At 53.7% G+C, this 13,178-nt stretch overlaps 1 protein-coding gene across 2 annotated transcripts in view; it reads right to left on the bottom strand.

Moving 5' to 3' along the window:
* The window catches only part of LOC140717820 (inositol-trisphosphate 3-kinase B-like), a 61,113-nt gene extending 48,161 nt beyond the window's left edge, over positions 1–12,952 (bottom strand). For both annotated transcript variants that reach the window (XR_012096623.1, XM_073031541.1), the window contains exon 1: positions 12,239–12,952. Coding sequence is in view for 1 of the 2 variants with exons in the window: in XM_073031541.1 (XP_072887642.1) it covers positions 12,239–12,511 (273 nt within the window). In the remaining variant the exon portion in view is untranslated. The remainder of the gene's footprint in view (positions 1–12,238) is intronic.
* Positions 12,953–13,178: the final 226 nt, after the last annotated feature.

Raw genomic sequence — 13,178 nt, 5'->3', positions numbered from 1 at the left:
ATGTCCCTAATGTATCTGTCTCTACACCACCCCTGGCAGGACGTTCCACACACCCACCACTTACCCCCGATCACCTTAAATGTCCCTAATGTATCTGTCTCTACACCACCCCTGGCAGGACGTTCCACACACCCACCACTTACCCCCGATCACCTTAAATGTCTCTAATGTATCTGTCTCTACACCACCCCTGGCAGGACGTTCCACACACCCACCACTTACCCCCGATCACCTTAAATGTCCCAAATGTATCTGTCTCTACACCACCCCTGGCAGTACGTTCCACACAACCACCACTTACCCCCGATCACCTTAAATGTCCCTAATGTATCTGTCTCTACACCACCCCTGGCAGGACGTTCCACACACCCACCACTTACCCCCGATCACCTTAAATGTCCCTAATGTATCTGTCTCTACACCACCCCTGGCAGGACGTTCCACACACCCACCACTTACCCCCGATCACCTTAAATGTCCCTAATGTATCTGTCTCTACACCACCCCTGGCAGGACGTTCCACACACCCACCACTTACCCCCGATCACCTTAAATGTCCCTAATGTATCTGTCTCTACACCACCCCTGGCAGGACGTTCCACACACCCACCACTTACCCCCGATCACCTTAAATGTCCCTAATGTATCTGTCTCTACACCACCCCTGGCAGGACGTTCCACACACCCACCACTTACCCCCGATCACCTTAAATGTCCCTAATGTATCTGTCTCTACACCACCCCTGGCAGGACGTTCCACACACCCACCACTTACCCCCGATCACCTTAAATGTCCCTAATGTATCTGTCTCTACACCACCCCTGGCAGGACGTTCCACACACCCACCACTTACCCCCGATCACCTTAAATGTCCCTAATGTATCTGTCTCTACACCAACCCCGGCAGGACGTTCCACACACCCACCACTTACCCCCGATCACCTTAAATGTCCCTAATGTATCTGTCTCTACACCACCCCTGGCAGGACGTTCCACACACCCACCACTTACCCCCGATCACCTTAAATGTCCCTAATGTATCTGTCTCCACACCACCCCTGGCAGGACGCTCCACACACCCACCACACTGTGTAGAAAAAAGCTTCCTCTGACACCCCTCCCCCGAGACTTATTCCTCCAATCACCTTAAAATTCTGCCCCCTTCGTAAGAGCCATTTCTGCCCTAGGATAAAATTTTTTGCTGTCCACTCGATCTGTGCCTTGTATCAAGTCTATTATTTCTATCGTCCCCTCTCATCCTCCTTCACTTCACAGAGAGACTTAGCTCGCTCAACCTACCCTCATCAGACATGCTCTCTAATCCAGGCAGCATGCTGGTAAATCTCCTCTGCACCCTCTCTAATCCAGGCAGCATCCTGGTGAATCTCCTCTGCACCCTCTCTAATCCAGACAGCATCTTGGTAAATCTCCTCTGTACCCTCTCTAATCCAGGCAGCATCCTGGTGAATTTCTCTGCACCCTCTCTAATCCAGACAGCGTCCTGGTGAATCTCCTCTGCACCCTCTCTAATCCAGGCAGCATCCTGGTGAATCTCCTCTGCACCCTCTCTAATCCAGGCAGCATCCTGGTGAATCTCCTCTACACCCTCTCTAATCCAGGCAACATCCTGGTGAATCTCCTCTGCACCCTCTTTAATCCAAACAGCATTCTGGTGAATCTCCTCTGCACCCTCTCTAATCCAGGCAGCATCCTGGTGAATCTCCTCTGCACCCTCTCTAATCCAGACGGCATCCTGGTAAATCTCCTCTACACCCTCTCTAATCCAGGCAACATCCTGGTGAATCTCCTCTGCACCCTCTCTAATCCAGACGGCATCCTGGTAAATCTCCTCTGCACCCTCTCTAAACAAGGCAGCATCCTGGTAAATCTCCACTGCATCCTCTTTAATCCAAACAGCATTCTGGTGAATCTCCTCTGCACCCTCTATAATCCAGGCAGCATCCTGGTAAATCTCCTCTGTACCTTGACTAATCCAGACGGCATCCTGGTAAATCTCCTCTGCACCCTGTCTAATCCAGGCAGTATCCTGGTGAATCCCCTCTGCACCCTCTCTAATCCAGACGGCATCCTGGTGAATCTCCTCTGCACCCTCTCTAATCCAGATGGCATCCTGGTAAATCTCCTCTGCACCCTCTCTAATCCAGGCAGTATCCTGGTAAATCTCCTCTGCACCCTCTCTAATCCAGACAGCATCCTGGTGAATCTCCTCTGCACCCTCTCTAATCCAGACAGCATCCTGGTGAATCTCCTCTGCACCCTCTCTAATCCAGACAGCATCCTGGTGAATCTCCTCTGCACCCTCTCTAATCCAGACAGCATCCTGGTGAATCTCCTCTGCACCCTCTCTAGTCCAGACAGCATCCTGGTGAATCTCCTCTGCAACCTCTCTAATCCAGACAGCATCCTGGTGAATCTCCTCTGCACCCTCTCTAATCCAGACAGCATCCTGGTGAATCTCCTCTGCACCCTCTCTAATCCAGACAGCATCCTGGTGAATCTCCTCTGCACCCTCTCTAATCCAGACAGCATCCTGGTGAATCTCCTCTGCACCCTCTCTAATCCAGACAGCATCCTGGTGAATCTCCTCTGCACCCTCTCTAATCCAGACAGCATCCTGGTGAATCTCCTCTGCACCCTCTCTAATCCAGACAGCATCCTGGTGAATCTCCTCTGCACCCTCTCTAATCCAGACAGCATCCTGGTGAATCTCCTCTGCACCCTCTCTAATCCAGACAGCATCCTGGTGAATCTCCTCTGCACCCTCTCTAATCCAGACAGCATCCTGGTGAATCTCCTCTGCACCCTCTCTAATCCAGACAGCATCCTGGTGAATCTCCTCTGCACCCTCTCTAATCCAGACAGCATCCTGGTGAATCTCCTCTGCACCCTCTCTAATCCAGACAGCATCCTGGTGAATCTCCTCTGCACCCTCTCTAATCCAGACAGCATCCTGGTGAATCTCCTCTGCACCCTCTCTAATCCAGACAGCATCCTGGTGAATCTCCTCTGCACCCTCTCTAATCCAGACAGCATCCTGGTGAATCTCCTCTGCACCCTCTCTAATCCAGACAGCATCCTGGTGAATCTCCTCTGCACCCTCTCTAATCCAGACAGCATCCTGGTGAATCCCCTCTGCACCCTCTCTAATCCAGACAGCATCCTGGTGAATCTCCTCTGCAACCTCTCTGATCCAGACAGCATCCTGGTGAATCTCCTCTGCACCCTCTCTGATCCAGACAGCATCCTGGTGAATCTCCTCTGCACCCTCTCTGATCCAGACAGCATCCTGGTGAATCTCCTCTGCACCCTCTCTAATCCAGACAGCATCCTGAAGAATCTCCTCTGCACCCTCTCTAATCCAGACAGCATCCTGAAGAATCTCCTCTGCACCCTCTCTATTCCAGGCAGCATCCTGGTGAATCTCCTCTGCACCCTCTCTAATCCGGGCAGCATCCTGGTGAATCTCCTCTGCACCCTCTCTATTCCAGGCAGCATCCTGGTGAATCTCCTCTGCACCCTCTCTAATCCAGACAGCATCCTGGTGAATTTCTCTGCACCCTCTCTAATCCAGGCAGCATCCTGGTGAATCTCCTCTGCACCCTCTCTAATCCAGACAGCATCCTGGTGAATCTCCTCTGCACCCTCTCTAATCCAGGCAGCATCCTGGTGAATCTCCTCTGCACCCTCTCTAATCCAGGCAGCATCCTGGTGAATCTCCTCTGCACCCTCTCTAATCCAGCCAGCATACTGGTGAATCTCCTCTGCACCCTCTCTAATCCAGACAGCATCCTGGTGAATTTCTCTGCACCCTCTCTAATCCAGGCAGCATCCTGGTGAATCTCCTCTGCACCCTCTCTAATCCAGCCAGCATCCTGGTGAATCTCCTCTGCACCCTTTCTAATCCAGCCAGCATCCTGGTGAATTTCTCTGCACCCTCTCTAATCCAGCCAGCATACTGGTGAATCTCCTCTGCACCCTCTCTAATCCAGGCAGCATCCTGGTGAATCTCCTCTGCACCCTCTCTAATCCAGCCAGCATACTGGTGAATCTCCTCTGCACCCTCTCTATTCCAGGCAGCATCCTGGTGAATCTCCTCTGCACCCTCTCTAATCCAGACAGCATCCTGAAGAATCTCCTCTGCACCCTCTCTAATCCAGCCAGCATACTGGTGAATCTCCTCTGCACCCTCTCTATTCCAGGCAGCATCCTGGTGAATCTCCTCTGCACCCTCTCTAATCCAGGCAGCATCCTGGTGAATCTCCTCTGCACCCTCTCTATTCCAGGCAGCATCCTGGTGAATCTCCTCTGCACCCTCTCTAATCCAGGCAGCATCCTGGTGAATCTCCTCTGCACCCTCTCTAATCCAGGCAGCATCCTGGTGAATCTCCTCTGCACCCTCTCTAATCCAGACAGCATCCTGGTGAATTTCTCTGCACCCTCTCTAATCCAGGCAGCATCCTGGTGAATCTCCTCTGCACCCTCTCTAATCCAGACAGCATCCTGGTGAATCTCCTCTGCACCCTCTCTAATCCAGACAGCATCCTGGTGAATTTCTCTGCACCCTCTCTAATCCAGCCAGCATCCTGGTGAATCTCCTCTGCACCCTCTCTATTCCAGACAGCATCCTGGTAAATCTCCTCTGCACCCTCTCTAATCCAGGCAGTATCCTGGTGAATCTCCTCTGCACCCTCTCTAATCCAGGCAGCATCCTGGTGAATCTCCTCTGCACCCTCTCTAATCCAGGCAGCATCCTGGTGAATCTCCTCTGCACCCTCTCTAATCCAGGCAGCATCCTGGTAAATCTCCTGTGCACCCTCTCTAATCCAGGCAGCATCCTGGTGAATCTCCTCTGCACCCTCTCTATTCCAGACAGCATCCTGGTAAATCTCCTCTGCACCCTCTCTAATCCAGGCAGCATCCTGGTGAATCTCCTCTGCACCCTCTCTATTCCAGGCAGCATCCTGGTGAATCTCCTTTGCACCCTCTCTAATCCAGGCAGCATCCTGGTGAATCTCCTCTGCACCCTCTCTATTCCAGGCAGCATCCTGGTGAATCTCCTCTGCACCCTCTCTAATCCAGGCAGCATCCTGGTGAATCTCCTCTGCACCCTCTCTAATCCAGGCAGCATCCTTGGTGAATCTCCTCTGCACCCTCTCTAATCCAGCCAGCATACTGGTGAATCTCCTCTGCACCCTCTCTAATCCAGACAGCATCCTGGTGAATTTCTCTGCACCCTCTCTAATCCAGGCAGCATCCTGGTGAATCTCCTCTGCACCCTCTCTAATCCAGCCAGCATCCTGGTGAATTTCTCTGCACCCTCTCTAATCCAGCCAGCATACTGGTGAATCTCCTCTGCACCCTCTCTAATCCAGGCAGCATCCTGGTGAATCTCCTCTGCACCCTCTCTAATCCAGCCAGCATACTGGTGAATCTCCTCTGCACCCTCTCTATTCCAGGCAGCATCCTGGTGAATCTCCTCTGCACCCTCTCTAATCCAGGCAGCATCCTGGTGAATCTCCTCTGCACCCTCTCTATTCCAGGCAGCATCCTGGTGAATCTCCTCTGCACCCTCTCTAATCCAGGCAGCATCCTGGTGAATCTCCTCTGCACCCTCTCTAATCCAGGCAGCATCCTGGTGAATCTCCTCTGCACCCTCTCTAATCCAGACAGCATCCTGGTGAATTTCTCTGCACCCTCTCTAATCCAGGCAGCATCCTGGTGAATCTCCTCTGCACCCTCTCTAATCCAGGCAGCATCCTGGTGAATCTCCTCTGCACCCTCTCTAATCCAGACAGCATCCTGGTGAATTTCTCTGCACCCTCTCTAATCCAGCCAGCATACTGGTGAATCTCCTCTGCACCCTCTCTATTCCAGGCAGCATCCTGGTGAATCTCCTCTGCACCCTCTCTAATCCAGGCAGCATCCTGGTGAATCTCCTCTGCACCCTCTCTATTCCAGGCAGCATCCTGGTGAATCTCCTCTGCACCCTCTCTAATCCAGGCAGCATCCTGGTGAATCTCCTCTGCACCCTCTCTAATCCAGGCAGCATCCTGGTGAATCTCCTCTGCACCCTCTCTATTCCAGACAGCATCCTGGTAAATCTCCTCTGCACCCTCTCTAATCCAGGCAGCATCCTGGTGAATCTCCTCTGCACCCTCTCTATTCCAGGCAGCATCCTGGTGAATCTCCTTTGCACCCTCTCTAATCCAGGCAGCATCCTGGTGAATCTCCTCTGCACCCTCTCTATTCCAGGCAGCATCCTGGTGAATCTCCTCTGCACCCTCTCTAATCCAGGCAGCATCCTGGTGAATCTCCTCTGCACCCTCTCTAATCCAGGCAGCATCCTTGGTGAATCTCCTCTGCACCCTCTCTAATCCAGCCAGCATACTGGTGAATCTCCTCTGCACCCTCTCTAATCCAGACAGCATCCTGGTGAATTTCTCTGCACCCTCTCTAATCCAGGCAGCATCCTGGTGAATCTCCTCTGCACCCTCTCTAATCCAGCCAGCATCCTGGTGAATTTCTCTGCACCCTCTCTAATCCAGCCAGCATACTGGTGAATCTCCTCTGCACCCTCTCTAATCCAGGCAGCATCCTGGTGAATCTCCTCTGCACCCTCTCTAATCCAGCCAGCATACTGGTGAATCTCCTCTGCACCCTCTCTATTCCAGGCAGCATCCTGGTGAATCTCCTCTGCACCCTCTCTAATCCAGGCAGCATCCTGGTGAATCTCCTCTGCACCCTCTCTATTCCAGGCAGCATCCTGGTGAATCTCCTCTGCACCCTCTCTAATCCAGGCAGCATCCTGGTGAATCTCCTCTGCACCCTCTCTAATCCAGGCAGCATCCTGGTGAATCTCCTCTGCACCCTCTCTAATCCAGACAGCATCCTGGTGAATTTCTCTGCACCCTCTCTAATCCAGGCAGCATCCTGGTGAATCTCCTCTGCACCCTCTCTAATCCAGGCAGCATCCTGGTGAATCTCCTCTGCACCCTCTCTAATCCAGACAGCATCCTGGTGAATTTCTCTGCACCCTCTCTAATCCAGCCAGCATACTGGTGAATCTCCTCTGCACCCTCTCTATTCCAGGCAGCATCCTGGTGAATCTCCTCTGCACCCTCTCTAATCCAGGCAGCATCCTGGTGAATCTCCTCTGCACCCTCTCTATTCCAGGCAGCATCCTGGTGAATCTCCTCTGCACCCTCTCTAATCCAGGCAGCATCCTGGTGAATCTCCTCTGCACCCTCTCTAATCCAGGCAGCATCCTGGTGAATCTCCTCTGCACCCTCTCTAATCCAGCCAGCATACTGGTGAATCTCCTCTGCACCCTCTCTAATCCAGACAGCATCCTGGTGAATTTCTCTGCACCCTCTCTAATCCAGGCAGCATCCTGGTGAATCTCCTCTGCACCCTCTCTAATCCAGCCAGCATCCTGGTGAATCTCCTCTGCACCCTCTCTAATCCAGGCAGCACCCTGGTGAATCTCCTCTGTACCCCATACTATTGAAGTCCAACACCCTAAACATCTTCTTCACCACCCTATCAACCTGCCGGGTAATTTTGAGGGATCTGTTTTCGTGGATGTAGTTTTGGACAGCCCTATCCTGAGAAAGAAACTACGCACCTTTATTCCCAGGTGACATATCCACCTGAATACCTTTCAGTTTGCCTGGCACTTTTTCCCTTTGTAACAACAATGGCACTCACTCCTGCTCCCGGACACTCACAGACCTCTGACACACTGCTAGTGTCTTCCACAGTGAAGACAGATGCAAAACACCCATTAAGTTCAGCTGCCAATTCTTTGTCCCCCATTACTACCTCACCAGCATCATTTTCCAGTGGTCCAGTATCAACTCTCACCTGCCTTTTGCTCTTGATAAAACTAAAAAAAATACTTTTAATGTCCTGCTTTTTTCTACTGGCTAGTCTGCTCCCATATCTTACCTTTTCCCTTCCTCTAGCTGACGGGAGCTGCTGCAGGCAGAGTCCAAGTTGCTGTGCTTCCCTTCGGCCCGAGGTAAATCCAGCTTCCCTCACCCCCTCCGACAGAACCCGACCAGCCCCAAGGTTACAGATCTTCCTGCAGCCACCCACGTCACAACGTTGGACTTTACCCCCGGTGGCCACGTCATTCGCCCCCTCCTGTGGCTGCTGAATGCATGTCTGTGGTCTCTGCTGCTGAGGCCCATTCACTGCAGGGTTCAACGTGTTGTGTGTTCAGAGTTGTTCTGCACACCACTGTTGTAACGTGTGGTTATCTGAGTCACTGTCAGCGTGAACCGGTCTGGCCATTCTCCTCCGACCTCTCTCATTAATGAGGTGTTCTCACCCACTGAACTGCCGCTCGCTGGATGGTTTTTGTTTTTCACACCATTCTCTGTAAACTCTAGAGACTGTTGTGTGTGAAAATCCCAAGGAGATCAGCAGTTTCTGAGATACTCAAACCACCCCGTCTGGCACCAACAATCATTCCAGGGTCAAAGTCACTCAGATCCCATTTCTTCCCCGTTCTGATGTTCGGTCTGAACAACAACAGAACCTCCTGACCGTGTCTGCGTGCTTTTATGCACTGAGTTGCTGCCTCGTGATTGACAGATCAGATGCATGCATTACGAGCAGGTGTACAGGGGTACCTAATAAAGTGGCCACGATTGTGAGGGGCAGGGATAGAGAGATGTCGTTTTTTCCCCAGGGTCAAAGCGTCTGATACTAGAGGGCGTGCGTTTACGGTGAGAGGAGGCGAGTTCAAAGCTGGTGTGCGGGGCAAGTGTTTTTACAGAGGGAGGTGGGTGCAGGAGATGCGTTGCCAGGGGTGGTGGTGGGGGCAGACACCACAGAGGTGCACCGCACGCTCTGAGAATGGAGGTAGAAGTTAGCTTAATTACGAGTTTAAGCAGCAGTGTTGAGGAATAGCTGCCGGGTCTCAGCCCAAAACACTGACTGTTTATTTCTGCTCGACGCTCGGCGCTCGGTGTGCACTGCTCTGCAGAATCTGGTCTTCCTGCTGGCTGGTTTAACGGGTCCAGCGCAGGCCAGCATTCCTAAGCCGCTCTGGGATACGGTGCGACGGTCACAGGGGATCGCAGTCGGTTCACCAAGAGGAGTTTGAGAGGCACACGAACGTGTGGGGAACAGGGGACCGTGAGCAGGCAGGCAGTATTCTGTGTCAACCCAATCAGGTTTAATGTCACCGGCAGACGTTGCGAGATTCATAGTCTTTGTGACAGAAGTACGATGCCATTCATGATAAAAACTGAATTACAGCAAGTAGAGATATTAAATCGTTAAATAAGTAGTTCAAGATTGAAAGTAAGTAGTGAGGGAGTGTTCATGGGTTCAATGTCCATTCAGAGGCCTGATGGCAGAGGGGAGGAAGCCGTTCCTGAATCGTTGAGTGTGTGTCTTCAGGCTCCTGTACCTCCTCCCTGATGGCAGAGGGGAAGAAGCTGTTCCTGAATCGTTGAGTGTGTGTCTTCAGGCTCCTGTACCCCCTCCCTGATGGCAGAGGGGAAGAAGCTGTTCCTGAATCGTTGAGTGTGTGTCTTCAGGCTCCTGTACTCCCTCCCTGATGGCAGAGGGGAAGAAGCTGTTCCTGAATCGTTGAGTGTGTGTCTTCAGGCTCCTGTACCTCCTCCCTGATGGCAGAGGGGAAGAAGCTGTTCCTGAATCGTTGAGTGTGTGTCTTCAGGCTCCTGTACCTCCTCCCTGACGGCAGAGGGGAAGAAGCTGTTCCTGAATCGTTGAGTGTGTGTCTTCAGGCTCCTGTACCTCCTCCCTGATGGCAGAGGGTAAGAAGCTGTTCCTGAATCGTTGAGTGAGTGTCTTCAGGCTCCTGTACCTCCTCGCTGACGGTAGCACTGAGAAGAGGGCACGGCCAGGGTGCTGGGGGGTCCTTGATAACCGTGGAGGGACGAAGAACCTGTCCCAGTGTCGTTCCGTTCTACACACGAACACCGAGCAGGACACGATCCACAGAGGGCCAGGAGTTTTCAGAAGCATCGGCGCCCCGAAAGAAAACTACGACATTCTGGCCATTTGGGAATCTGCTGGTTGGGAATGGGAGCCAGGATCTGGAACAACTGCTTCAAATTCACTTGGAAAGATCTGGGACAACTATAAATGCATGAACAACTTTTGGCAGATTGGCCTTCACTGGAGAGGCTACTGCACAGGACCGAAAGAAGCTGCAGAGGGTTGTAAATCTCGTCAGCTCCATCTTGGGCATTAACCGACAAAGTACCCAGGACATCTTTAGGGAGCGGTGTCTCAGAAAGGCAGCGTCCATTATTGAGGACCTCCAGCACCCAGGGCATACCCTTTTCTCACTGTTACCGTCAGGTAGGAGGTACAGAAGCCTGAAGGCAGACACTCAGTGACGCAGGAACAGCTTCCCCTCTGCCATCTGATTCCCAAATGGACATTGAACCCTTGGACACTACCTCACTTTCTTAATATATAATTATTTCTGTTCTTTGCACAATTTTTATTCAATATATGCATACTGGAAATTGATTTATTGTTATTACTTTTTCTTCTATATTATGTATCGCGTTCAGCTGCTGCTAAGTTAACAAATTTCATGACACAATAAACCCGACTCTGTTTAAGGTACCGACTGGGGAGGTGGTGTGTTATTTTGAAGTTGTATGAGACGTCGGCGAGGCCTGATCTGGTGTAATGTTCGCAGGTCTGGTCACCTACCGACAGGAAAGGCAGGTGACCAGAAATGCACACAATTGAAACAAGATTGAAAGCGTACAGAGACGACATGCAAGGATATTGTCAGGACTGGAGGGTCTGAGTTAGAGGAAATATTGAACAGGGCAGGGCTGCAGACTGAGAGGAGGTTCGACAGAGGCTGCCAGAATTATGAGGTGTAGAAATAGGTAATGCAAGCAAGTTTTTTTCCACTGAGGTTGGGCGAGATGACAACCAGAGGTCATGGGTTAAGGGTGAAAGGTGAAATGTTTCAGGGGAACACGGGGAGGAAGGTCTTCACTCAGAGCGTGTCTGTGGGCTCGATTTCACCGCTCCAGAGAAATCTGGATCGGTACTTGGATGGGAGGGGTATGGAGGGCTGTGGTCCCAGGACGAGGTAGATTAACTGACTAGAACGGCTGAAGGGCTGCAGCTTGCTACGACCCCAACGCAACGGAGCAGTGTGACTGAGGGGCGGTAGCTGAGGCACTCAATGCTAGCCCCGAGCGTGCGGGATTAGGAGCGAGTTACCAGCATTTAACCAGCCCTCTACTGGCTGACTACCGCACCCCAGTCCCGCACGAGCACTCGAGTATGTGGGGGGGGAGGGCGGAGGGGGGGGAGGGGAGATGGACACAGTCCAAGGAGCAGGGTTATGAGATGGGGGGGGCGAGGGGGGAGTGGTTAGGAACATCCGAAATTCCCAATCCGCAGATATACCACTGAAAGCTGGGGACTGGGGGAGGGGGAAGAGAAGCAACAAGGTGAAAGGTCAGGGACTGTGCTCCCACTGCAAGGAAGGGCCAAACGTACCTAGTGTGAGTCAGGCTGAGCCCATCGACCATTGTTGGGAAGGACGGTACAACCCCAGGATATCCTAACAGGGCAGTCTCTGCTGTTGTATAGCCACAGCCACGCCGCAGGCCATTTGGCCCACTGGCCAGTGGGTAGCCCACTGCGCTCATCCCATTGGCCAGCACTTGGGAAAGGCAGGGCATCTTACTGAGTGGATGGGGCACAAGCTGGGCAGTTGCCCCTTAGCACAGAAACAGCCCCTGCCTGTTACCACCCTTTGGACCCCAATCTATTGTAAATTTGGGCCTGCTGCCCCAAAACTAGGTATTTTGCAACACATCAAAGTCACTGAAACAGGCCCAGGTACCCCCCCACCCCCACCCCCGCCTCCTCTCATTGCGGTCCCGTGCGCCCCCAAACTTACCTTTCACCCTTAACCCATGACCTCTAGTTTTAGCCCCAGCCAACCTCAGCCTGCTTGCGTTTACCCCATCTGTACCCTCATAATTTTGCACACCTCTACCAAATCGCCTGTCAATCCTCCAGAGAATAAAGTTCGCACTGAACTGAGCCTTTCTCGCAACCTCAGGCCAGTCGTGTGAGTGAGTGTTCTAGTAACCCTCTCTGCTAACTACCCCCCCCAGGCAGAAAGTACACAGACTACATTTACCACCACTTGGCAAGCGAGGGGGAGAGGGCAGATCCGCGGTGCGCTCTCACCTTCCTGAGGATGCCCCGCCGCTTCGGTTCCTCGTCGCTGAACACATCGTCGTCCGACTCGAGGGACGAGTAGTTGAGGGAGGAGGTGGACGAGGTGGAGGACCTCACCTTCGAGGTGTCCCTCCTTCCCTTCTTCGGCTCCTCGCCCCCTTGCTCGGGGGGAGCACCAGAGCCGGGCTCCGGCCCCGAGGGCGGGTCCTCAGCCGGGGAGCCCCCGAGCCCCCGCCGCTCCTGGCACTCGGCTCCGCCTTCCGGGCAGCCGAGGGAATCCATGCCGGGGGTTGCCCCTGCTCCAGCTGGGGACCCACGGCTTCGGGAGCGAACTCCTGCAAAAGTTTGGCTGACAGCAGAGGAGCTTCACGATCCAGCTCGGAAGGCCAGAACTTTCGGTAGAAGTTTTTTTTAAAGCGTCAGCCTGCACTAAAACTCGGTGCGAAGCCGCCCGATGCTCGTCCCGGCCGGTCGCAGCTCAGAGCGGGCTGCCGGCTCCCCGAGTCTTTCTGCAGACCGTCCCGGGGCCGGCAGGCAGAGCCGGGCGCTCCATTGAGGCGGCCGCGGCTGGGAGATCCCTCGGCCCGGAGGAGCGGAGTGTCTGTCTGGGCGGCGCTGCCTTCCCCCCGCCCCTCGCCCCTCGTTACGTTAATGTGGTCAGGAGGCGGAGACCCGGGTCCACCCCCTTCCCCGGCGTCGGGGTGTTTCCCGAGCAGCCGCCCGCCCGCCCGGCCGCCCGGCCCCGTCCCGGAGCGTGAGCGCCCTCCAGGCCCCCGCAGCTGCATCGCAGGACACTCCGCCGCCGCCCGGCGTGATTGAAGGCGGTGGGGACTGTCGGCGGCCGCCGCGCCCCCTCATTCCCCCTCCCGCAGCGTGGCCGTCCATCCTCGCTGCGGAGCTCCCTCTCGGTAGTCTGGTGCCCCCATCACTCTTCCCTCCCCTCTCCAGT

Source organism: Hemitrygon akajei, chromosome 28 (assembly GCF_048418815.1).
Source record: "Hemitrygon akajei chromosome 28, sHemAka1.3, whole genome shotgun sequence".
NCBI lineage: Eukaryota > Metazoa > Chordata > Chondrichthyes > Myliobatiformes > Dasyatidae > Hemitrygon > Hemitrygon akajei.
This window is presented reverse-complemented; position numbering and strand designations above follow the sequence as displayed.